At 38.0% G+C, this 27,112-nt stretch overlaps 1 protein-coding gene across 2 annotated transcripts; it reads right to left on the reverse strand.

The window, feature by feature from the left end:
• Positions 1 to 880: 880 nt before the first annotated feature.
• On the reverse strand, positions 881 to 25,481 carry C8H2orf73 (chromosome 8 C2orf73 homolog). 2 transcript variants are annotated; one of them, XM_027623049.1, is made up of 5 exons: positions 25,343 to 25,481; positions 21,409 to 21,619; positions 14,968 to 15,121; positions 2,225 to 2,340; positions 881 to 1,410 (listed from the first exon to the last, which is right to left on the reverse strand). In XM_027623049.1, the coding sequence occupies exons 1-5, from the start codon at positions 25,366 to 25,368 to the stop codon at positions 1,042 to 1,044; spliced, it is 876 nt and encodes a 291-aa protein (XP_027478850.1). In that variant the 5' UTR covers positions 25,369 to 25,481; the 3' UTR covers positions 881 to 1,041. The 2 variants fall into 2 exon arrangements, with proteins under 2 accessions (XP_027478850.1, XP_035584834.1); XM_035728941.1 differs by having other exon boundaries at positions 25,363 to 25,448.
• Between the last annotated feature and the right edge of the window lie 1,631 nt (positions 25,482 to 27,112).

Genomic DNA, 27,112 nt, shown 5'->3' on the forward strand with positions numbered 1-27,112 from the left:
TCATTCATTTGCAGTCTATTAAAATTTCTTTAGTGGAAAAAAAGGGATGAAGACACACCTATTGTCTTATCAACACTACAGATAATGGTGTGCAACTGATATATTGCCATGGAAATTTGCTGAGCATATAAATACTCTTTTGGCAGCAGAGAGATATTCCACCTACTCCACTTGTGTGCAACAGAACACAGACTCTGATAGATACATTTTGGCACACCAAATGTGCCAAATAGAAGAGCTGGTAGAATTAACCACACCAAACTCTTGTAAAAAGCAAAGATTGAGTTAGTGCTAGAAATGATCTAAGTAAAGTAGAAAACAACTTAGGAAATATTTTTATATTCTAGGTATCCATAAGTCTTTGAATTAAGAGTATGTGTGTGTGTGCGTGCATGCGTGCACATTTGTGTAACTAGTACCAGGAGAAATGTTTTCAGATTTTTCACACTCTTAATTGTATACAGAGGGACTAAAAGTTTTAGAATAAGGAGGAAAATTTAAGGTTATAGGAGAACATTATTTTTAAATTGAAACTTTAATTATAGTAATAGTGATAATGTAATCACATTGGTTACTTATTAATCAATGTACATAATCTCATGCTCACTAACCTTGGGAAATCGCTATTATCCTGATTTTACAGATGAGGAAACTGAAGTCTAAAAAGGTTAAGTAATTTACCCAAGGTCACACAGCTCATAGGTGTAGAGGCAAAATTCCAACCCTGCTTTGATTCCAGAGAATGACTATCCCATAGGGCCTCTCATAAAAGTTTTATGTTGTTATTATGTTCATTTTTGTGCAAAACAAAATTGTTTGGTTTATAAATAATATGACTTAGAAATACGTCTCATTATTTACCACTCATTAGAGACCACTCTTAAATTTTTGGTGCACTTTAATTGTCTTTTTTCATTTTCCCATTTATGTAAATTGAATTTTTTGAGGTTATTGATAACAGAAAAAGCAACTGTGATGGTTTGTGTGATTCTGCAATTTCTCTCCATTCCAAGGATTAGATTTTTATCTGAAGAAGGTAATTTATCCTGACTTATCCTGACTCTTTATTGGTGGATTGAAATGATCATGCCCGGAGAGAAGAACGTTTACTGCAGTTACTTGGAAGATGTCTGTGACCCTCTCCTTTCTCTCAGGACTTCGGGGACATGCCTTGGCTGCCTCTCTGACATCTGTTTCTGCTAAGGGAGTTTCAGTGTCTGACAGCTCTGGGGAATTTTGTCGGCAGAGACCTGGTGAGATCATTTTGCCTTCCGCTGAGTTTCCTTTCTCTGTTTTTTTGGACACTTCTGATGAGCATGACCGTGGAGCATTCCGTAATACCGCTATTCCCGTAGGAACTATTGGCCTACTCCCTGGTTTTATCTCTGTCTGCACAAAAGCTCCATGTCGCTGGAAAAGAAAACAAAGTTGACATTAACCAGGGCACACAAGTTGCTGGAAGATGCAGCTGTGAACTCAGTTCATGTGTTAGCTCAAGTTCTGGCGAGGCAGGCCCTTATTTCTGCCTCTGCACTGGTTGTCACCTTAGTCTAAAACTGAAGACAGTGGCATAATAATTATTAGTGAAATTTTTAAATCAATGATTAAGACAGGGTGTGCCAGAAAAATAAAAGGGAAAGGCAGAAAGCCAAAGAGTCAGCATCTTGTTTCCCCTTCTCAACATTTCTATCAGTTGGATTGTATAAGACTACACATATCAAATTTCATTTCTTGCTCTATAGTTTGCTGTGGATACAATAGCAACTACAGTTCATAGACCTCAGGATTTGTGATTGCAGCCTAAATATCAGTTAGTTTCAATGAAAGACTTAAAGTAAAATATGAAAACAAACATCTGCAGTTGGAAAAAAAATCCAGCAGTTATTGTAATATGTAATAACATTTACATTTGGCTTTGTAAATCTTAGATGCATTCTCCTGCCTCACCCACATGAGCATATCCAACAGTTTATCAAACTGCTTTGATATTACCTTAAGTGAATGATTGTAATAATTGAAACCAAACTCCAAAGACTGTGATCCAAAATTATGACATCATTCCTTAATTTTAACTATGACATGTTGTTGAGATTTTACCCAACAACCACGTTAGTTTGTTGAAATAGACTTTTAGAAAGATGGTTATGACTTGGAAAGGCTTAATGTTCTAACATAAATCTGTCCCATCCTAAAGTATTAAATAATTGATTCTGAATACTCTCACCTTTCCCCAGATGGGCTCATTGGGATTTTTCCTAGCATCATATTGATGTAAAAAAGAGATGTGCTGTATAAAATTCTTTTGAAGTTCTGCTGATGCATCAGGAGAGGCAAGTGGAACTGAGAAAAAAGATTTTGTGAAGTCAGGACAAAAATAAGATTTCTATATGGAAATATAATCAATATTCATAATCATGCTTTTTAAAAAAATGTTAATAAAAGTTAATTTTTTAAAGTATGGATAAATATAATGGATGCATCATTCTTTCTCCATGCAAAGAACCAAATCAAAACAACTGAATTAGCCCCATATATGGAATTACTAGTACTTTCTAAAACTAATATTAATGCAATAATGGCTTTAAAAGTCTGTTAGATATGTCTTTTGCACATATACCAAATGAAGTTTTAGGAAAGGTGTAAGTACAATTCATTTGTCAACTCATTTTTTACTACTAGAAAGGCTATGTGAACTTTATGCATACATTGCTCCCAACTAGTACTAACAGAATAACCTGGAAGACTCCAGGGTTGCTGTAGTTATAGTTGAACGTGTGATTCTTTTCATTTCCCGTTGACAGACGTTCTGAAAATTTATAAGACTGTTAAACCCTTTAAAAATCACTTTTAAATAATTTTTCAAGCTAGGTGATGGGTATATAGGGATTCATTCTATTGGTCTCTCTCTGTTTCACATTTTTAATAACTTTTAAAACTCACTTTATTTTTATGTTTAGCATGCAAGGTTATATAAAGATCAGAGCAACTCCCAGTTTAGTGAGGTAAAATTATGGCAAGGAAAAAACTTAAAATTTCTCCCTTTTATAAAAAGTCATATATAAGAGGTTATGTCCACCTACCATATCTCTGGAACAATATTCAAGAAATTGATAAAGTGACTGCTGCAGGGGGAGAGAATTAGATCACTGGAGGACAGAGGTGGGTTTACTTTCACTGTGTATTCTTTTGTGCCATTTGAATTTTGTACTATATGCATGTATTAACTATTAAAAAATGAAATTTAATTTTTAAAAAATCTTGCCTTTAAAGTTAGGGAGAATATATAAGAAGGAGAAATATGTTAGTAAATTCATACTTATTAAGCATTCATGAATTCAATTCAATATTCAGACATTGATATAAACTAATTTTGCTAGCAGGAATGATGAGTCTTTATTTATATATTATATGACTTGAAATGGCAATCTTTTCCCTGTTAGCAGGGAAAAAAACGTTAACTGATAACATTTTCTTGATTTCTAATTGAGATCAGTTACTCAAAACTCATTTTCTACATAATCATTACCCCGCCCTTTTTTTTTTAGGATTTGCTAGTGTACAAAAGAACAGCAGGTGCCAAAGATTTACTAAAAATGTATGGGCAACTATGACATTGAGAAAATTCTAACCATAACATACATATTTTTTCTACCATTTGGGAAAAGACTGTTGGGTTTTGGGTGAATGCCATGGTCTAGATCACAGAACATTAGTGTTTTCAGAAACATGGTTTGATAGATTCTTGAATAAAATAGCTCTAAATTCAGTCATTAATCAGTTGGGGTTAATGGAGTATCGAAAGCATGGGCTTTGGGATAAGATAGACATGTTTTCAAATTCTAGCCCTACCACATTTCCTAGTGGTGTGACTTTGGACAAATCAACTTCATTGAGATTCAATTTCCTCCTCTCTAAAATGGGGATAGTAATTTGCTTTGAGAATTGAAAGATGCTGAGATCAAATTAGAGAGGGTCTTTCAACCTAGGCAAGGGGCCAGTTCTTTTGTATCCTAATGAAAGGGAAAACTTTGGAAGGGAGAAGTATGAATCTGAGGAACTACTGACTGTTAGAAACCCAAAGACTTTAGTGGGCTGGGGTGAAGAGTTGGTGGCAGCTTGGGCTGGAGGGTAGGAAGGTCAGATATGGCTAAGAGAGAATATGTGGGGGAGAGGTTTTAAAATCTTCTCTTGACACCACCTCCCCCACCGAAACACACACACACACACATTGCCTGGGAAGATCATTGCTTGCCTCAGAGGGAAGAAACTGGCAGCAACTGGCTAGCCATCTGTTGTCAACTTAGTAACTTGTGAACAGCACAGAAGTCCCTCTAGAGCTGATGAAACGGATGCATGCTGCCCCTTTGGGTATTTGCTCTGCTACCAATCCCCCAGCAACCATCAGTGCTGGTGGACTGAAAACATCAAGAGATTGCATCTTCTTGTGATGTCTCTTTTTAAGAGTTTAAAGTGGAGGGGAGGGGTGGTGTTCTAACTAGAGGACTGGCCTAGTACAGTGACAGCATATGGAAATAGTCAAGTTTGGTTTTATGGGGTCTGACACTCTCTAGCCTGACCCTCATTTTCTTTCCTTTAAATTCACTGGGAGGCACACAAGTCAGACCCTAGTCTTTACATTTTGCCTCTACAGGGCTGTTGGATTCCCTTGGAGAACATGACCTAAGACAAACTGGAGAGACACTATAAAGAAAGACAACAAAATTTAAAACATATACTGTGTGAGGCTGAATAATTAGAACCGGTACTCCAGGAATTTAAAATAAGCACAACAAACATGCTCAAAGACACAGAAAGTATTATTAATATGAAGCAAGAAGAGGTCATTAAAAAAGAATCACGTATATATCAGAAATCAAACAAAATATAATAGCTGAATTTAAAAAGATGAGATAAACAAAAAGACTCATGAACTACACAGACTGAGAAACTCTCTCAAAGGGCAGCAGTAAAGGATAAAGAAATTAAAATATAAAAGAAAAGCTAAAAGACATGGATGGTAGAATTCAGGAGACCTAGATAAAGAAATAGAGGGAAGGAAGTAGTTGAAGAAATAATGATGATAGGGTGCCTAACTGCTCAGGTGGTGGCGCACATGACTCTTGATCTCGTGGTCATGAGTTCAAGCCCCGCACTGGGTGTGGAGCCTACTTAAAAAGAAAAAAAAGGAAAGAATGATGATAAATATCCAATTAGAGAAAGATCAAAGACTTCAGATTGAAAGGGCTCATAGATTACCAAGGAGGGTGGCAGGTCCAGGAGTAAGATGAGGCAAGTGAGACCCATGTGCTGTAAAATTTAAGGGGGCATTTACATAGCCCTGGGAGTGAGTGCCTCCTTAAATTTTTCACCTTGGGTCCCTCACTTGCCTCACTCTCCTCCCTATCCTGCAGGATACATAAGGAAAAACTAATATCCAAAGACAATTTATAGAGAAATTTAAGGTTATCTGGGGCAAAGAAAATTCTAAATGCTTTCAAAAAGAGAAGGTAGATTACTTACAAAGGTGGAAAAAGCAGATTTACATAAAAATTGACAGCAACAGCATTGGACACAAGATGATAATTGATTAATATTTTTTTAAATGTTAAAAAGAACTTTAAGCCTCGAATTTTTATACCCAACCAAACTGTCATTCAGCAGCGAAGCCAGAGTAAAAAATATTGGGAGGCAAGGAAATCCTCAGAATATTTCCCCATAAAAAAGCCTACTCCAAAATTCCAAGAGGAAAAATCCAAATAAGGATAGAAATAAATCAAGGGAGGTGTGTGCCTAAGATATATAGAAGAAAATAACAAAATGTTTTATTTCTTTAAAAAGTCAAGGACTAAAGAACAAAAAAATAAGTATTACACACATAACTCAGAACTAAAATTCTACTGTTATTAACATATTAATAGAGATACTGGTAAACTATATGTATGTAAAGTATATATATGAAAGAAATAGTAAAATGATTTCAAAGGAAAAAAAAAAACTCTCATTATTTGTAGGTAACATGATTACCTGAATAGAAACACCACTGGAATCAACAAAGTATGAGAATAAGGGTGTAGCAAGGTAAACAGTTAAGTGTATAAAAATCAGAACTATAATCTAGAAAACAAAACAAAAAATAAGATACACTCTCTGTGGGAACAACAACTGTACAATATCAAGTTTTTAGAAACTAACAAGACCTCTACTGAGAAAAATTTTAAACTGTCTTTTTTTAAAAAATATTTTATTTATTTATTTGACAGAGAGAGAGAGAGAACACAAGCAGGCAGAGCGGCAGGCAGAGGGAGAGGAAGAAGCAGGCTTCCCGCTGAGCAGGGAGCCCAACGTGGGGCTCGATCCCAGGACCCTGGGATCATGACCTGAGCCGAAGGCAGATGCCCAACGACTGAGCCACCCAGGCACCCTGTCTTGACATAAAAGTAGAACTGAATAGACTTTCCATACTATTAGATGAGATGAAATAGTCTGTTACTGTAAAGGTGACAATTTTTCCTAAATTAATCTATAATGCCAACACAACCCAATCAAAATTCTACCTGGATATTTTGAGGGATGTCATAAATTCCAGAGTTTAAATGGAAAAATAAAGGTCCATAAATAGGTCAACTCTGAAAAGGAAGAGCAAAGAATGGGGACTTTCCCTATCAGATATTAAGCTAAAAATCCAGAAAATTAAAACAGGTTAGTACTGATCCAAGAACTAAAAATTAAAAATAGAAAGCTCAGAAACAGACCAATTTATATAGGAAACTCTAACATACAAGTAAGGAGGTTCCACAAGTCAACAAGGAAAGTATGGTTTAGTAGATGGATCCAGGAAATTTCTTCACTTCATGGAGAAAAATGAAATAGGTTCCCTATTTAACATTGCACATAAAGGCAGATGCTAGGATTAAGGCTTAATTATGGAAGGTAAAATTATAAAAGCAAGGAAGAAAATGTAGGAGAATATTTTTGTGATGTTAAGGTAGAAAAACTCTTCATAAACACCCAATGCGCAATCCATAGGTGAAAAGTTCATAAACTTGATTACATCAAAGTTTAGGACTCCTGTTCAGTGAACACGCCACAGACAAAGATAACAGTGAGATTAGGAGGAAACATTTTTAACCTGAAAACTAAAAGGGATAGGACATCAGTGAGAATGGTAAAGAACCTCCAAAGAGCTGTTCCTCTGTAATAGTGATGAGAACACTGGCAAAAAAAAAAAACAATCAAAATCAACTTTTTGAACTCTGGAAAGTAACCAAAAGCTTACAACAATCCAAGAAGCATTTATTCAAGAAAAATGGCTTAATTTCTGTAGTGAAAGCAAGCTTTATGGCATTTTAACTTGCCCAGTTTTCATGCCTCTCTCCTGTACAGAATCCTTGAAAACCAACAGCCCTGCAATTACAGTGAAACAATATTTAAAAATTAAAGGCTTAAGGAAAGAAAGATTTTTCATTTGTAATATTAAATCTGGGATATTAATATAAATCATAAGTAACTATAAATAACTCTTTCTATATATAAAGGCCCCCTTCGAACATTAAAAATCTTACATCAAAACATATTACTCTCAAAAGATTAACAATTGGACTTCCTGCAGATTTGATGTAACAATAGGCTCCAGAAGACAATGGAATAATATCTTCCCAGTGTAAAAGGTAAATAACCATGAACCCAGAATTCTATATCCAGCTCTACTCACACCCATTAGACAATCTGAAGACATTTCAGACAAAAGTAAAGTGAAGAGTTAGCTACTCCTAAACTCACATGGGAAGAACAATTTAACGATGTGTGGTAGTCCCTTACATTGACGGCTCTAGTTGATTGGTCTCCCACTATTCACATCCTTGCACAGTCCCCTCCTTGTGAATGTGGGCTGGCCTTGTGATTAGCTTTAACCGATAAGATGTAGCAAAAGTAACACTCTGCCAGTTCCAAGCATAAAAAATATGCTTGAGAAAGCCTTTCAGTTTCTGTTGCATTTTTGGGAGGCCTGAGGTGCTAGGTAAGAAGTTCAGCTACCCTACTGGAGAGCCCATATGGAGGGACCACATGTAGAAAGAGGGGCCTGGTCATTCCAGCCTCCCAGCTGAGTGTAGTCCTCAGGTGACCTGCCAAGTGAATGCAGCCACACAAGTGTCCACCACGAAGACCAGCCAAAGACCTGCCCAGCTGAGCCCAGCCCAGATTACAGGATCATGAGCACTTAAAATGATGGTTGTTTGAAGCAACTAAATTTTGGGGTGACCTGTTATGCAATTACAAAACAAATACTTCAGAAGCAAGTCAATTAAATCAATTAAAATGAATTATCTTTTAATTAGTGATCTAGGGGCACGTGGGTGGCTCAGTGGTTAAGCGTCTGCCTCTGGCTCAGGTCATGATCTCGGGGTCCTGGGATCGAGCCCTGTGTCAGGCTCCCTGCTCATGGGGATCCTGCTTTTCCCTCTCGTCCCCACTAGTGCTCTCTCTCGCTCTCTCTCTCTCTCTCTCTCAAATAAATAAAATATAAATAGTGATCTAGAACCTCCCAGAATCTCAAAAATAATAAAAAAACTTCTTTATGGGAACTAATAGAAAACGAATCTGCACTATTAGAGGAATTCCTTGCTCAGACATTGTATCTATTAAAATTAGACATAACTACCATATTAATTTATGCAAATATATGAGACTTTTAAAGAAGCCCACAATAGTGAAGAACATCTAAGTAGGAAAACATCAAAGAAGATATTCAAGTTCTTAGTGGTTATTCTACTTCAGAATTCAAACTGAACCCAAAGTAATTAATTACTTAAAAGAAGCCTTGTTACATGAGGATTACAAAACATAAGGCAAAGTCCATGAAGAGTGTTTGAAATCCACTCTCTGTTTCTTGGAAACTTGATCTAATTAAAATAGAAATTTTCTAAACAAGGATATGCCAAACAAGTTGGTGTCAGGCCATCTATATTTTATCAACAAAGCCAGAATTTATTCAAACACACAACTTGATCCTTTTATTGGTGGGAACTCAGCAACTTTTACTTTGTGAAATTTTCTTAACTTTTTGTGTGTGTCTACTTAAAAAACATTCATCAGTAATATTTTCCTATCAGAAACTCCATTTTTCTAAGTAGTATTTATTTTGATCTTATATAAAAGTGTTACTAATGTAAAAAATAATGGTATAGATTTTCAAAATACAGTGAAAAAACTTGAACATAACTGTAGCAAGAAATCATTATTAAGCTACACCTTGGTGCAAAAGAAGCAACACAAACTAAAGCCTACTTCAGAAAACTATTTTTAATGATAATAATCTGATTTTGCAATTCAGGAAAACACTAAAATATCAAGTCATTGATAAAGACTCAAAGTTTTATTTAAGTAGGACTTTCCTCACAAATTAGATCAGCCTTTCCAATTTATAAAGTTTTATGATATAAAACCCAAAGTGAACACTTATTCTTATAGTGACTCAGATATGATGGAGCCCAGCCATTTGTTGAAGTGTCCATGGATGGCAGCCAGAAATTGTGTGGTGGTACAAGAATAAAGGGCACTTTCATTATCAGCACAAGATGACATTGCCGAAATGCCAAAGACTAGGCGTAATTAAGTGGGCTGATGGAACAGAATGACCAGGAGATGACTTTTAAGTGGTACGATGCATGTTTACATCCACAGTTTCTATGTCTGTATGCATATGCACATATATATACATATATGTAAAATCTGGAATATACAAACTATATATATATATATTTTAAAATGTCATGCTCAAATATTCCCTCTTAAAAACCCTTTTCACTAGTATCCAAACACCATCCAAAATATGAATAAATTGCAGGCCTATATTGTAGTGTGTATGTTTATTTAAATTACATTATGTCTTTAATCTGTTGAATAATATGTAATTATCATTAAATTAATCCATAAATATTTGTTGAATCTGGGGATCGTTATTAGGACCTGGGTTACAATAATGAATTTGGCAATGAGAAACACCAATAAAAGAACAGAGAGACAGAGACAGAGGAGGAGAGGCAGGAGGAGGGGTTGGTAAGGAGGAGGGAGGGCGAGGAAGGAAAAAATGAGACTTCCACACCTAGTTTCCAAAGCTAAATTCCAACTAAACACCTAACGTAGTACAATGCAATTAATAAAAGAAATAGCTTCCATTTGTTTTCTCCTATGTACCAAGCACTGTGGTAGGCATATTTTTTATTTCTCCTAACAATCCTGCAAAGTAGGGATTATTATTCCCACTTCTTGAATTGAGGAAATAAAATGATGAATTTAAGTAATGAGCCTAGGATCAAACCACTATAAGTGCTAAATCAGTATTAAATTCTACGGGGAGGGAGTATTGATGGTGATAAGATGACCATGATTTCCAGTTAAACATGACAAATTCAACATCTGCATTTCCCTCACTCCCTCCCAAAACACCAGTACAATGATAGTAAAGACCTTAAAAGGCTTAAATCCTTAGGAAAAAAGAGAACTAAATGAGAGCAAAAATACTAACAAATTTGGAAACTGGAAAGCAGATGGTTAAATGGCAATGAACTTGAGTAGACCACAAAAAAACTGGAAGCTAAGTGCTTATGGGAATGGGGTGGGGGTCCCAGTAAGGCTCCAAAAATGGAGGCATCTGACAGCTCTGGGGCAGGGAGCATGGGACAAGGTGAAGTTTCCAACAGAGGATTATTGGAGAAATTCCCAGATTTTTTGTTCCTCACTCCAGCAGAGGTTTGGAGGATTCCACTCTGGGAAAATAGACTGGCTCAACAGAACAGACCTATAGGCATTGATGTTGGGGGGTGGGGGGGGCCTCTCATGAAATGGCTGGGCCTTGCCTGGTCATCCTAGAACAAAACCTAGCTCTCTGCTCTCATCTTCTACCATGTCCCATACTGAACTAGAGTAGAAGCAACCTCACTTTATGAGAAAAAACTGGGATCTGACTGGTTACTTAACCAAAAAAGTTAAAACAAAGAATCATGGAGTATTATATATACTAAACTTAGATACTTTATTCTAACCAGTTCAGTCTCCAAATTTTTACTGGAATGCCAATGCATTTCCTTTGCGGGAATATCCATTGATTGGAATTGCACTGTGTGTTTCTTGCATAAACCACACCCCTAATGTAATCTTTCTAGTTTGTTTCTTTAAAATAGAATGGAAACTTAAAGACACATCTGAAATAAAATGACTGCAGAATCCTTCAAGATTTAAAAAATTCATTCCAGCTCCTCTCTTATAGTGATTTTGTCCACACCTAATTAGCACTTTTAAAAGTTAGTGACTTTGGGGGGCACCTGGGTTGCTCATTTAAGCATCCAACTCTTGATTTTGGCCCAGGTCATGATCTCAGGATCGTGAGATCAAGCCCCACATCTACTTGTCCCTCTCCCTCTGCTCCTCCCCCTGCTCACATTCTGTCTCCCACCCCCCCCAAATAAATAAATAAAATCTTTTTTTAAAAAAGTTAGTCACCTTTTGGCAAGCCTTTCCAAAGTATTCAACTATGAATGTATTCTAGAAACTCTCTTAGTACTCAGATTTTAATTTATAAGAATAAGTTAATTATGGAAATACAGTAACAAAAGCACAGGCATAAATCATTTTGGAAATAACCATGACTTTCAGAGAACATTCTCTGCCTCCTTGGCCTGAGTTATTTGCCCCTTCTTGAAATGTCCCTCTCATGATATCATGAGCAATGGGGGATAGATTCCATAGATTAAACAGGACAGTGTAGGCCACGGTGAGGAATTTGAAATCAACTTTACAAACAATGAGAAGTAACTCATCTAATGGAGGAAAGCAATATCATTTGTGTTTTTAAAAGATCCTTCTAACAATGGTGTGGAAAACATATTTTAGAGGAGAAAGAGAGAAAGCAGGGTAACAGGAACTGTACAACATTAGAAGATTTGGAGTATATTTTGGAGATAGAGGTGTCAAGATTTGCTGATGGATTGGCTACAGAGAGTAGGGAGTTTTGGAATGACTTCTAGGTTATCCAAACTTGAGGGGGAATAGAAGTGGCATTTATTGAAAAGAGGAAAACTGGCAGGGACAGGTTTGAATGGGGGAAAGGAACCGGTCTATCTGAGCCATGTTAAGTTTCAGAGGAGATTAGCTGTCCAAGAAAAGATGTTAGGTAGGTGGCTGGATGGGAGTTCGAGGTTCAGCAAAGAGGCCAGGGCTAGAGAGAGAAATTGGTTCTTATATTAGTTCCTTTGACTTCAGCCTTAAACTTCTCTTCCTTGTTTCATCTGCTTTGGGTAGTATCTCTTGGGCACTCATGTTAAATAAAGATATTAGCAGCCTTCTTTCTACTTCCCATCTTCTGTCAACTATTGATGTGCTTTTCTTGTTAAGGCTAATAACATAATTCTGTTCTGTACACACATTAAAAATGTCCATACTGTATCTATATAATGCTAAAAGTTGAAAACTACAAAATAGCATTTATAATATAACTATATGAATTTTGTTCACTTCAGGGCCAAATATTGTGCTGGGACTACATTTTTTTCTCACTGCGTCCAAAGCCTGGTGCCACTTGAAAAAGAATGGTTCTAGTATTTGTGTTAAATAAACCCTCTTTTCTAAGTAAAAAAAAATTTTCCCCTGGAAACTTTGAAGACATAATAACTCCATTTTACTTTTGCATCAGCACTTCTTGATTCCATACTGATTCTTATTTCTTAGACAGTTACTAATTTTTCTTCCTCTTTATGGAAACTTACAGAATCTTCTTTTTGTAATTATTGCTTTGCAATTTCATAATGATATATAGGTTGTATCTTTTGTCCCTTCGTACTTAGAAGCACTCAGTAGACTCCTTTAATGCCTCACTCTCTTATACTGGGAAACTTTTTTATTATTCTAGAGGCTGTGTTATTCTATTATTCTAGAGTACTGGTTTTAACTGGAGGTAGACTGAGTTCAAATACCAGTTATTTGCTCTGTAGCCTTGAGCAAATTATTTAAACTCTGTGCTTGCTTTCTTATCTGAAAAATGAGAGTATTAATAATATTACCACACTAATATATTCCTTAGGGTTGGAATGAGAATTGAATGAGCAATATTTAGGAAGTTCCATAAAGTGCCTGGCAAATAGTATGTGCTCAATAAGTTTTATGTGTTGATAATTATCTCCACTTTCAATTTTATTCCTTGCTCTTCTGGAGCTCCAGAAAAGTTGGACCTCCCAGACTGATTCTCCACTTTGCTTTTATTCTCTCATATTTTCTAGTTTTTTGTTGTTGCTGCTATTGTTGTTTTATGTTCTGTGATGTTTCCTTGACTTTACCCTCCAAACATTAAAAAAAATAATAATTTGGCATAATTGTAATCTTTGGCTATCCATTCATAAACTAAGAATAGGATAAGAGATCACCTTGAATTACAAAAAAAAAAAGTAACTGGTGTAGTAATTGACTAGCTGGCTGAGACACTGGGCTCCATTAGTCTTAATGTTGGTGTCGAATAGAATGTTCATGACTGGAGTGATTATTTAAAAGACAGACTTTCAGGTCACCCTTGGATTCTCTCCTTGGATTCATTCTTGCCTTCTGCTTTGCCTGTTGACTGAGCCTCCTGCTACTTTGAGGTTCTTTCGGGTAGATTGGCTCTTTGCTGCCTTTCCTTCTATCTTTTCTGGGCTATTGCTTCTTTGCTTTCTTTAATCCATCAACAAGTTTTCGTTCCTTCCCACACTGCAGAAAGTTCTTCTTTCCATTCTCTTCATCTTTATGGGTTAATTCCTTTATTATCACTTAATAGAGGCTTGGGAGGTGGGGGATTTAGATGTCTATGTTCAGTCGACCATCCTGAATCAGAAGTGCAAACTTCATTACCTTTCTAAAGGAGAGATCACGTTACAGATTATCTAACAGTCCTCTCCATTAACTACCACCCTTGAAGTGGAAATCATGCTGAATATGACCATTTTGTAATGTTCTGATCTTCAATCTACCTGCCCTTTGTGTCCTTAACTAAACTGGCCAGATCACAGAGGCCTGAAGGCTAAAATTAAGTAAGGGACAGCTGACTGATAAAAGTAACCCTTTGCTATCTACTGTCATGTTCAGAAAATTATTTGAAGTTTAGCTTATGAACTTTTATATGGAGTGACAACCAGAGTGGGTACTCAATAAATACATTTTTGTTTTGACTTGATCCTGCACTTCTTTAAGACCTGCTAAATTCTACTCCAGCAGTAGAGATGACTAAGATATGTGGTAGGAAACAGATAGAAACTGACTAAATGTGAAAGACTTAGTTTATTATAATAATGTTGTCAGGTAAATAACTTTAAGATCTGACAATATTTTAACAGTCCATGTAACAGTATTTCCTACATTGTTTTATGGGATACCAGTCATGTGAAATAATCTCCTCGAAAAAGGGTGAGGTGGTCAATATTGGGGAAAACAAAACATTCTTTATTCCTCTTCTTGGAATACATTATGCTTGTGCTTACAGTAAGGGTTTTAAGAGTTCTGTGGCTTAAAAAATCTGTTTAGCTTTATAAATTCAGTTTTTACAAAACTTATTTGACCACTTCCCTCTTTTTTTGAGCATCATAAGGAACTAGTGTCCCTCAGAGTGCGCTTCAAGAAATACTGCCTACAATTTTACTAGTTATACTTTTTAAAATTTGGTGGCAACAATAACGAGCAGAATGCTACTAAGTATGTGACTTGGAGGCTGGTGTTATCAATGATCAAGCCAATTTTTTTATGTTATAGTAAATATGTTTGGAGATAAGCTGTCCACCAAGAAGGGATAAAGAACAAACTTGTTAAGGGTTGCATTTGCTGTATGTGTATTTTCAACTCCTATAGAGAAGTAATTTTCTCAGGAGATGCCAGTACATCTAATACACCTTAATTTGATAGCAGTAATGTGAGAGAATGGGAAAGAGGTTTTATCAGAGCTAAACTTACCTATTCCACAAGAAGGCTTTTGCAACTTGCTGTGTTTGACTGGCAAAACCAATGGACATGCTGGTTTTTGAAAGTCACTCCTCTGGGTGCTCTTAGTGTCATAAGATGGTTGGAAGGGATGCTCCAGTCTTTTACCATGTGACCACCAGTCACCCTTTATGGGAAAAAAATTGGAAACACAAAATTGAATACCTTAGAACATTTTCATGTGCTGCTTGATATCTGAATGTTCAGTGATTTGATTCAATAAGTTATTGCATATTCTAGGACTAAAATGGAATCCTGAAATCTAGGAATAAGTATATTTTTACAAAGACTGAATTTTTTAAAAGGTACTTAAAAGTGAATTATCACATATTTTTAGCTAAAAGATAGCTGCTAAATTCTTAAACTACTTCCTGTCAGCAGAAGTGGAGTGGTAAAAATCAACCAAGTAGTTATATTTCTATATTTTGTATTACCATTTTATTATATATATGTACATACATGTATATATATGGCTTGATTTAATCTAAAAATTATGTTCTATACTTTTCATTATGAAAATACAAATAATGTATTATCATCTAAGATGGTGCTTTTCATAGTTTTCAGTCCATGATCCACACCATGAAATAGATTCTGCCATGCAAGAACACACAATGCATACACAAACATAAAACTCAGTTTCACAATATTTATTCTTACTACATGCAGTACACTTGACTATTTTTCTATTTTATCATTTATCTCTTCCATTTCATTTCATAATGCTAGTTGCAAACCACAGTGCTTTATAACCCACCTAATGCCTCAGTTTGAAAAACTTTGTTCTAACGAAAAATATCTCCAACGTTACTGAATTTTTGATGGTAAAACCTGACTTAAGTACCCAGGAAAGGGAGAATTGATAGATTCTCCATGAGCACATATTAGAATCTGATCTCTTAGAAGTTGTGAAAACAGTGAGGGGAAACTTACTAAACTTAATTCTAAGTAAACATTTTTTTTTTTTTTAAATCTGGTTGATCAGGTAGACTTAAGACGACCTTGGGAGGGAGCCTGGGTGGCTCAGTTGGTTAAGCAACTGCTTTCGGCCCAGGTCATGATCCTGGAGTCCTGGGATCGAGTCCCACATCAGGCTCCCTGCTCGGCGGGGAGTCTGCTTCTCCCTCTGACCCTCTTCCCTCTCGTGCTCTCTATCTCTCATTCTCTCTCTCTCAAATAAATAAATTAAATCTTTAAAAAAAAAAAAAAGACAACCTTGGGAAAGGGCAACTGTGACACCTGGGAGTTCTTGGACAATGAAAGAAACTTTGGGTATAATCGAACACCTACTTTGGGCTTTGAGGAGAGAGATCAGGCTTTTAAAAAATCAACCATGATTTTGTAGTCAAAGACTTGAAAAATATGATTCAAGGGGGATGAATATGAGATTCACATAAGTAAAATTCTGACAGTGCAATTGAAGCTACAGTTCTATGAAAAGTAAGAGGCATTTGAAGACATCTATCTGACTCCACAGGGAGTCAGCTCCCAAAGTAGCTTAGTTTCTAAAAAGACAGGCATGTATAAAAGAGGTGTACAATATCAAATTAAAAAAAATAATTTCACGGAGTCACCTTGTCAGGAGATTGTCAAGAAGCTTAGAAGAAATTCATGAAATACACCAAAGGCAGCAAAAATAGGGTATTCTGGGAGAAAAAAAAAATCTTATATCAAAGAAATCACAGAAAGTCTAAGAATTTGAAGAAGAGTACACAATTCAGAGCTAAAAGTCAGAGCTCCTCAACTTAGGTTCTTCGTTAAGGGAAATCATCTTCAAGCTGAAAAAGATAGGATTAACATGGACCTAAGAGGGAACTGAACCCTCACTAATGCAAGAGAGAGTTAGACCTCACTTGGCAACTTTAAATGAGTGCTAGTTTTTAGGCCAATGACAAATTGTAGCCCCGGGGTAATGAATACGTTTGCAGAGATCAAAGGAATTTAGGAACCAGGGAATTTTGGAGAACAGGAGAGATGGGCTGAAAGGTGAATTACAAAACTTAAGACTACTTGATGTCAATCCTGGGAATTCTAGAACAGATTACTAAACAGATGGTGTCTTCTCACTATCTGGCTGAAAATAGTCACATCTAACTGTTGTCAGAATGCCTGCTTCTTGCAGGCCTCCTCCACTGCACGATTATGATAGTGCTTATTATGCCCCAACGTCTCAGATTTATAGGCCTTTTCTCATTTACCCTCACCATGATTCTGCGAGTAGATATACGCACTTCATAGATGAGAAAACTGCTGGGAGATTAACTTCCCCAAAGGGTATCCCTAGAAGGCAACAGAGCTGTCCAAGTCAGACCCCTGCCCCCATCCATGCATGCCTCTAATTTCTGTGCTACATTGCTTTATCAAATCTGCTGTAGAATGCAAAGCCACAGAAGCACAAACCTACTTAAATTATTTCAGAAGTAACAATTGAGAGATTTCAAGTATATTGAGAAAGATTTTCTATGATAAGGTTTTAAGGAATACACTGTATATTATCTTCTTTTGTTGATCAGAAACTTATTTTGCTAACACCCAAGTTACTGGGTAAGTGACTCTGGGATGAGCAAACTGCTAGCAAATGCCTGGCAGCATTCAATTATTTTTTGAACAAGAGTATATTGCAAAAGTTACCCCAAAAGCAGAGATATCAATTCACCTCTCAAAATTTCTTATGAATTTAGAATTTTACCAAAATGGTCTCTTTAGTTTCACAAAATATAAAGGAAATAATGAACAATGTTTCCTCAAGTGTGACTGATGACTTGAAGATCTCAAAGCTGGAGGAAGTACTCTGATGAGTGTTGTAAGTGGGATGAAGCTTCACTTCAGCAGAATGAAATCCTACAGTTCAAAAAATGCTGTTTTTCTGTTTTCTATTTCTGGATGGTCTGCCCTTTGCCTGAAAAGTCTGGTTTGTTCCTGGAAGAGTGAAAATGTATATGGGCCTGCGCACATGTGCATGCCATGTTGGTACAAGCATTTGCTCATAAAAGATTTAAGATTAAAGAGATACGTGGGAGCTTGTTTTCTTCCTTCACCCCATGTTGAAGGGAAAGACTAAGTATAAAAATTTACTGCACCATCACTTGAAGTGGATTGTGAGGGTTGATATGAATTATTTATGATGAAATAAGCCAAACTGGGAAAAGTTCTCTACTGTGATTGCTTTGTCTAGGCTTCAGGGGTCAGTCCAATTCCTACACATTGTGGAAGGGGTTTTACCTAAAGAGGTAGTTGCTTTCGGTTCAAAACTTTGGACCCAGAGAAAGCAGGATGCCTCCCCTTCTAGCCCAAGACGGTCTTTCCTGTTTCAGGGTAACAGTCATTGCAGCTCCATGGTATGGAGACATCTAGAGATCCCTGAGGAAGAGACTCCCACTAACCCCCACCCCTGGAAGACCTGATGGCCATTATACTGTGAACTCCTTAGCCACCTTTGGAAACCACTGTGAGGCGGTCTTTGTTATACTTCTGCTATCTCTAAGCCTTCAGAAAGGCATTAGGAGACATTAATTCGTTTTCATTCTTTGGGAAATTAAGGGAGAGTCTTGGGCGGAGAAGTAATAAAGGCAATTGGGGCAACCTGGAGAAGCCAGTTAAGAGAATGCAAGAGGTAGTAGGTAGAACTCCACAGCAGCCTGACAAAAATGGCTGCCGGTAGTGGCGGTCCTCTGTGGAACACAAAATCCTCCTTGGGGGATTCCTAGGGAAATACGGACTTTTGACAACACTTTACAGAGAATCACGTTTTATTAGTGGAGCTCAAAGGCTTTAAAACATTGAAGTGTTATGGGAAACACTAGAGGTATGTTGTATCTATGTTCATCTCTATTTTGCTGTAGATACCGGGAGTGCTGAAAATACCTCTTTTTAAGCAACCCATAATGTCCCTGATAAGTTGTTCCTAAATTGTGTTCTGTGGAATACTAGTTCTGTGGCATATTAAAAGGTGTTATATAAAAGAGGTTTCCAAAGTTAAATAAATTTGGGAAATATTGAGGTAAGTAAAGTGAAAAAAGTTTATCACAGGATTTCTTAGAACCTTTCTATACAAATGGGATTTGTGAAGCTTTAAGATCTAAATATATAGCTTTTCCAAAATGTATTGACTTTGGAATGTTACTTTATTGAGCACATAGGCAGGGCTAATGCTCTGAAACATATACTTTGGAACATAATGACCTAGTATAATCTCTTTTAAAAACACAAGACCACCAAACTCTTGTGATTGGCAGTGACTGAGCTACAGCTCCTTTTTACTTTTTCTGGCACCCCCAATTTTATGTCCCTATATAGAACTGTGTGGTTGTTTTATTTAAATATCTTGTAAATAAGTAAAACCAACCAATCTGGTGTTAGGTTCTTAAGCTGTTATCTTAGCAAAACACATGAGAGCAGATGTGTCACTTTAAATATTAGGCAACATTATTTTCTTTACTCTTGCATTAAAGCCAGTACTACTCTAAACCAGTTAATTTTTTAAAACCACCAAACTAACCTTTAAAAAGAAACCTGTCATCTTAAATAAAGGAACAAAGTGTGCAGATACGTGAAACGAGCATTCTTTTATTACTCCTCGAGTACATGGAAGTGAGTACACTTATATTGCTGTTTCTGTTTTTTAAATATGAACAGTGCCTTCACTCCATGCCCAGAACAAATACGCTCTTAACTCCGTGATGCATCTTCTTTCTTTCTTTCTACCTCCTCACTCATGTCCACAAGCAGCCTCTCCTCCCTGTCCTCTTTATCTCAAACTTCCTTTTACCATCTCTTAAAGATTTCTGACTCAGTTAGCCTTTAGTACCCATAAACAAGGATCCTGCCGCTACTATGTTGCCGCATCTGGACAGCAGCTCCTAATATTACCTTTCTCAAGACACCTATAAACTAAGAGTAAAAGTAGTTGATTGATTTTTTGAGAGTTTTACATTTTTTATCTCCATTCTCAAACCCATTTCTTTTCCTTAGTATCTCCAAGGTAAGGATGGGTTCAGTTAACAGGTTTTAATTCAGCCCTGACTTAGAGCTCAGGAAGTCACTCATTAACTTTTTTAAGAAACATGGGAACTTCACTAACCTGGATTTCTGGACCAGACTTATTTCCCCAGTGTAGGCCTGGACTAGCAATATCTCTTAAATCCCCCCAATAACTGATTATTTATAAAACAAAATAGCCTTAAAATTGCCCACATAAGGTTTTATTACATGACATTAATGCATATTTGACTACATTAATTCCTGCCCCAAGAAGATCTCCCATTCACACACAGTGACCTGGTATGTTATCTATTTTAAGATAAGAACAATGGTTGTTACTGATGTGAAGATAGGTCACTAAAAGCAATCTCCATTTAAATGTTATATCACAACTACACATAAACTCATGTGGCAAAAGGAGCTTTGCCGCTGAGATTAATTTAAACATCTTGGTAAGAGGACATCATCCAGGATTATCTAGGTCGGCCCAATGTAATCACACCCATCCTTGGAAGAGGGAGGCAGGAGAGTCAGAGAAAGATTTGAAGATGCCATGCTGCTGGCTTTCAAGAGGAAGGGGCCATGAGCCAAGGAGTGCAGGCAGCTTCTAGAAGCTGGAAAAGGCAAGGAACTGGATTTTCCCTTAGATCCCCCAGAAGGAAACCAGCCCTGCTAATAGCCAATGAGACTGATTTTGAGCTTCTGAGCTCAAGAAATGTTGAGAATAAATTTGTTGCTTTAAGCTAGTGTTTAAATTTGTGGTAATTTGTAACATCAGGAACAGGAAACTAACAGAATAAATTATACCTCAACAAACCTAAGTTTAAGGAAAGAAGATAATGAAATATATTTAGTACAATAGTGAATAAAAGTGTGATTTGACTAAACCAACAGTCCTGGGTCAGAAACATGACTGTGACATTTGCTCACCGTGTCATCTCAGATATGTTAATTTACTTCTTTGTGGTATGTTATCATCTGTAAAATACTTCTAATACTACCCCCTAGAAACTGTTCCACAGATTAAAGGATATAACTTATAGAACACACTTAGCTCATCCCTAGCACTTCACACAATTTAAATAAATGGTAGCTATTATTTTATAGAGAGTATCATGGGAATTTTTTATATTAGAGTATGTGACACAAATACAATATTATAGATTTTTTCAGTATCTGCCAAGCACTCCTAAGTGGCTATAATCTGACCCAATCTAGAAAAATGGTTATTTGGATTCCTTCCCTTTTTATATATTGTTTATATGCAATAGTTATTTGGGAGAATAGTCTCAGGTTACTGCTTTTAACTATTGGATTATAAAAAGTATTAGTCTGAAATATGTCACATCCTTTATGTAGTCTGTGACCAAATTATCCTGCAAAACAGCTTCTGAATCTAAATCTGTATTTGTATATAAGGAACATCCATCCAACCTGCTTTTCTGGCCCTTTTTTGGGATCTATGTAGGGAACTGGTTCATTGAATGTTCTTGCATTTGTATGAATGAATTTCGCGTAATATACACGTCCTCTCCCAACACATGGTTTTGAATGTTGTATACTTTTTCCAGGTTTTTTGTCATGTTTGATTTCTTCTTTTTTTTCAGTTATATACATTATACCAGCATCTTCTATTTTATGCTCTCTGAAAAACAGAATTAAATAGTAAATGTATCTCAATGAGCATTTTAGGACTGTGTCATAATTGTATAAAATAAAATTTAAATATATTTCAAGTATCAGTCAAGACAATTTAGGCTTTATTAATAGTTATAAGGGACTTGTGCAATTAAAATATGGAAGGGTATCTTCTCATTTTAAATCATATAAAAGAAAAAGGGATTTGTGTTAATAATGATTATTCATAACGATACACCAGCGCAGTGTACAGACTTTCATTTGCTTGGAATAAAGAAAGAGTAGTGATTTGATCATGGTTACAGATCCTGTTTGCAGCATTTATTCATGAAGGTGAGTTACATGCTAATCTTAACTCATCTTCTTTAAAAGTTAGTTACTTAGGGGGTGCCTGGGTGGCTCAGTAGGTTGAGCGACTGACTCTTGATTTTGGCTCAGGTCATGATCTTGGGGTCCAGGGATGGAGCTTGACTCTTGATTCTGGCTCAGGTCATGGTCTTGGGATCCAGGGATCCAGTCCAGCGTCTGGCTCCATGCTCAGTGGGGCGTCTGCTTGAGATTCTCTACCTCCCTCTCTCCCTGTCCCTCCTTCCTTCAACCCACACACATACTCTCCCTCTCTAAAATAAATGAATGAATCTTAAAAAGAAAAGTTACTTAGTAAATTCAGTCACCTGGACAAGGATAGCTATTTAATTTTAAAAGTTCACTTGGCAAAACTTATAAAAGCTACCAAATGACCACTATTATTTATCTTTTCGGGAAAAGACCACTGTGTAGGCATGAGAAAAATCAATTCAATCTCATCACTTTTTGCTTTTAATAACTAGACTGGTACCCAAATGAACATTATTGAATTTTTTTAAATATTAAAAAATGTTTAGAAAGAATTTATAGAAAGTTTCTCTTTTAAATAAAGAGTGATAGACATTATTATAAAAGGCAGTATTTTAAAATTTCACATTCTTGGAAAATAAAGGAAAGAATGAAATAGATGAATGTGAATACTTTTTACATAGAAGCTTTTAAAATCAAAGCCCCGACCCATGGAAGGTGAGCAAACAAGATTCCAAATTTATAGAGAAAATGAGCAGTTCTGCTTAGTCTTGGCCCTTAAAATATAACCCCCATGTTACTTCAAACCAAAGCCAGGTTCATCTTTTCTATCATGTCATTGTTTTAGTGAAAACTCCCAAATGGCTTTGTGTTGCATTTACAGTGAATACTGCTTCTTTATCATAGCTCTGAGGCCCAGGGACCCAGCTCCAGCCAATCTCTTCGGACACACTGAGACCTCTCTCCCCTCACTTCTCCAGACAGCACGGCTGCTTTCAGTTCCTGGACACACCAGTTTTTTCCCTTCAAGGCATTTGCACACACTGTCCCCTCTGCCTGGACAGCTCTTCCCCAGCTCCCTGCACCACTGGTCCATTATCTTCAGGTCTCCGTTTAAAAGCCATCTCCTCAGAAGCTTTTCCTAGATTTCTCCCTTCCTGTCAAATGTAGTCTCTATTTTAGTACTTGCTTTCATAACACCATGATTTAGAATTTATGTACCTAGTTTTGTTTTTGTTTTGTTTTTTGGTAAGCACTACAAATACCCTTTACTAGTCAGTAACCTCCATAAGGGTGAAGATTGTGTTTCATTTATCATTCTGTGGCTACCTGAGGAAGCATCCTGTTCACCACAGGTAAATGGACCGCCATTACAGTATTTACATATTTCTGGTGAATCTGCTGGGATTGTTATTTTGTCTGGCTTAGTGTAGCTGTATACTCCCAACCCCCACTACAGTACACATACAAACAACATTCGGCACCCTTGGATTCTAGCTCCCTGCAGCCCAACAAAAATTGCTCTCTGTAAAGGTTTTGGAAAAACCGATTACTGGTCAAGTGTGAATAATTTCTAAGGCTTTTTCTATTACCTTAAAAAAAACACATATCTCTGGAAAGGTCATGATCAATTTATTATATACATCTGATATCAGTTTTTTCCATCTGCTTCTCATGGTTGTAACTCAGCAATACACTTGCACTAGCATCACATACTTGAAGGAAGGTCTGACTGTGGCTACATGCTTGCTTACATATGCATTTGTTCAATTAAGTATTTGTGGTGTGAGTAGTTATAGATTAACACATAAATGTGAACTATATGATTCTGTAGTAATTTCTTACTAGAAGGAAACACAAAAACACTAATGGGCAGTGAAGAAAGTCAGACCTGGGTTGGAATCCCAACTCTGCCATTTAATATCGGAGTCTTGGTTTCCTCCTTTGCATGGTAAGGGCAAGAATGCCTATTGAGAGAGATGTGACAATAACATTGAATAATTCATTCTTTCAACAGATATTTATTGAATTTTGTGCCTGGTGCTGCTCACGGCACTGAGGATAGAGGAGTGACAAAACAAAAATTCCTGCCCTCACAGAACTTACATTCTAGTGAGGGAAGGCAGATGGAGAAATCAAATAATAAGTAAAACATACAGTCTTTTGGATGGTGTTAAGTGCTGAGGACAACAATAGAGCAGGGAATGGGGAAAAGAAGTGCATGTGAGAGAGAGGCTACATTTTTAGACAGGGTGGAGGCTGCATTATGAAGGTGGCAACTGAAAAAAGGAAAGAGGGGAGTGAGCTAAGAGGATATTTGAGGAAGGGCATTCTAGCAGAGTGAACTGCAATTGCCAAAGCATTGCAAAAGAAGCACCTGTCCTTAGGCGCTTCTCAAAGTATGGTCCCGGAAGTAGCTGCACTGACATCAATTTACCTTGTTAGAAGCACAAATTCACTGGCCCCATCCCAACCTGAGGCAGGTTCCCAGGAAACTGTTTTAACCAGCTCTCCAGGTGATTCTTATGTTGAGAACCACTATTCAGTGACAAAAATATAGGCTTTGGAAGCAGATACCCCTGGCCATGTGGTATTAGCTGTAACACCTTGGTCAATAGTTCTTAAAATTTAGGGTACATCAGAATCACCTGGAGGCTTCTTAAAACCCAGATTATTGTTCTCAACTCCAAATTTCTGATTCAGTATATCTATGGTGGGGAGCCTGCAAGAATATGAATTTCTAATAAGCTCTCAGGTGATGCTGGTTGGGGGGGGAGAGAAGCGCACTTTGAGAATCACTGCTAGCACGGAGGCCTGCGTGCTGGAGCCAAGTGGAGTCAGGGGGCAAGCAGCAGGTAAGACCCGATAAAGGAAAAGGGGCAGTTTGTGTAGGTCCCACAGGCCACTGTAAGGACCCTAGCTCTTACTCTGCAAGGGCCAATGGAGAATAGTGATCTAACCTACGTTGTTAAAAAAAAAAAAACGGACTATGTTGAGGACGCTGCAGAGAGGCAAGCGGAGCAGCCGAGACTGTTAACATCCAGGTAAGAGACGCTGGTAGCTGGGCGAGGGTGGGGATGATACTGGAATTCTGGATATAGTTTTAAAAGTAAAACCTACAGACTTTGCTAATAATTTAGATGTAGGGTGTGAGAAGGAGTGGATGATTCCATGGGACTTGAAGAATGTTGGGCCAGGCAATGCATGTAAAGTGCCCGACACACAGTGGGTGCCCAGTAAGCACTGTGTTTTAAAAAAAAAAGCATCCCGGTAAGAAGAAGAGAAGCTCTAATGATGGCCCGAGGACCCACCCCTCGGGTCTCACTTCACCCTCCCCGAAGGAAGGAAGGAAATATTTTCAGAAAGGGAAAGAAAACCAAACCCCAGCACTTACTGCTGCTTATCCTCCTTTACCTCCATGGGCTCCCACCGCCTGACACGAGGCAGCGAGGAGCCTCACGGGAAGATCTGGGACTAAGCCCTGCCGGGAAAAGGGCGCGCGGAGGGCCGCGACTGTGACTCGCGAGTTGCTAAGCGACGGCGGGCTCCCGGCGCGCGGCCTCGGAAAGCGGCTTGGGGGCGGAGCCGGAGGGCGCAGGCGCAGTAACCCGGGTCGGCCCCGCAAGTTAACGGGTGCGGCCGCAGGGCCAGGCGGGGGCTGGTGGTCGGGTTTCTGGGCGTCCTTCCGGGACCCGCCCCAGGCTGAACGTTCTGTGTTTGAACTTGGCCTCTCTTATCGTGCCGGGCGGAGTGTTTATTAAGGCCCTCTCTGGCCTTGGGGATCAGCAAGGGGCGGTTCCCAGAGCCTCCCCCGCGGCGCTCGGCTCTGGTGCTGGAGGCTGTACTGCCTGCGTACCCGCAGAGCCTGGCAGGAGGCCTCCCCGGCGTTGCCCACGTCTGCCGGAGGTGGCTCCAAAAGTGCACGCAGGCAGGAGAGAAACTTGTTTACGTGAACCGTTAAATACTGTGCAAGTCATGATTCGCTGCTCCTGGGCTGACTAGTCTTTGCTTGAAAAAGCTTGGCTGTCGCTGTTCTCCACGATTTCTGGCAAATCTTCCTTCCCCGGCCCGGCAGCAAGCATTAAAATAGAGCAAGGGAACACTCATCTCCTGCAAATGAGACTCCCCGCGGTGTGTGCAGCTGCTCCAGCCTGAATGGGGTTCAGAATCGGGCGGAGGGGACGGTAGGCTATGGCAGCAGGTTGGGGTTGGTATTAGTAGCGCTTATCCAAAAAGAGCAAGTTCCTAGGAAAAGCAGTTGATGACTTGCGTCCACCTTCTGGCCCCGGATTTTCTTACCTCATTTCACCATTGCTTCCCAGTTTCCACTATCAGAGCCAAATGTCTTTGGCATCAGCCATGGTAACTCTTGCATTTGCCTGGATATTGGGAAAAGAAAAATCCTTGTTGAGTTGAATTCTGCTGTATAACCAAGCTATGCATGTGCGCATGTTTTGTAACCCAGGGCCAGTATTAGTATGTATTTACATTTACCTGGAGTAATGTGGAGAGAGTCGAGTTTGGTCGCCGGTCTCATTGTACATATGTGAGCATAAGTCCTTCCTATGAGGAAGAAGAATATATGACTAGAAGTTTGATATCTAGTTACCTACACAACTGAGTTGGTAGAAAGAGTGGAGTGTGTGTAAATACATGTTTGGGGAATAAGGATTGGGTGGGTAAATATGTATGGGGAGAGTGGGTTGAAAACCCCAAAATGGGGGAACTAACAGTTGAGCTCCTGCTTAAGAGCCAGGCGTTTGTTCAGCACTGTATTAAACACCACATACTTTCCTGGTTTTATCCTAGTCATCAGCCTCTGGAAGTATAGGCCTTCGGCACAGTCAGTGTTTGAATCCTTAGTTCCACTCTTTAGTAGCTGCTTCAGTTGGGCAAATGATCTATTATCTCTGAGCTTCAATGTCTTCATCTACAAAATGAAAATACTCTTAAGGTTGTCCTCAGGTGTGGATGATTTAATACAGGCAGAGTACTGGTGTGGGGGGCAGCATACTCATGGTCAGTCCTTGGTCATTATTAGCTCGGGTTTTGATTGAGCAGTTTGATGTGATATGCTACCCTATGTCTTTTAAGACTTAGTCAACTCTCTCGTCAGTCCCTCTGATATTGATTCCATCCTTCACCGATCTCTTCAAGCTCCTAA

This window comes from Zalophus californianus, chromosome 8 (genome assembly GCF_009762305.2).
Source record: "Zalophus californianus isolate mZalCal1 chromosome 8, mZalCal1.pri.v2, whole genome shotgun sequence".
NCBI classification, from domain to species: Eukaryota; Metazoa; Chordata; class Mammalia; order Carnivora; family Otariidae; genus Zalophus; species Zalophus californianus.

Excerpts from the sequence above, each read along its gene's own strand:
- C8H2orf73 (XM_027623049.1), bottom strand. The coding sequence starts at position 25,368 with ATGGAGGTAAAGGAGGATAAGCAGCA. Across the intron at positions 21,620-25,342 it reads GTAAAGGAGGATAAGCAGCA|AGAGCATAAAATAGAAGATG; the intron begins GTAAGTGCTGGG and ends TCTGTTTTTCAG. Across the intron at positions 15,122-21,408 it reads AAAAAGGGCCAGAAAAGCAG|GGTGACTGGTGGTCACATGG; the intron begins GTTGGATGGATG and ends TTTCCCATAAAG.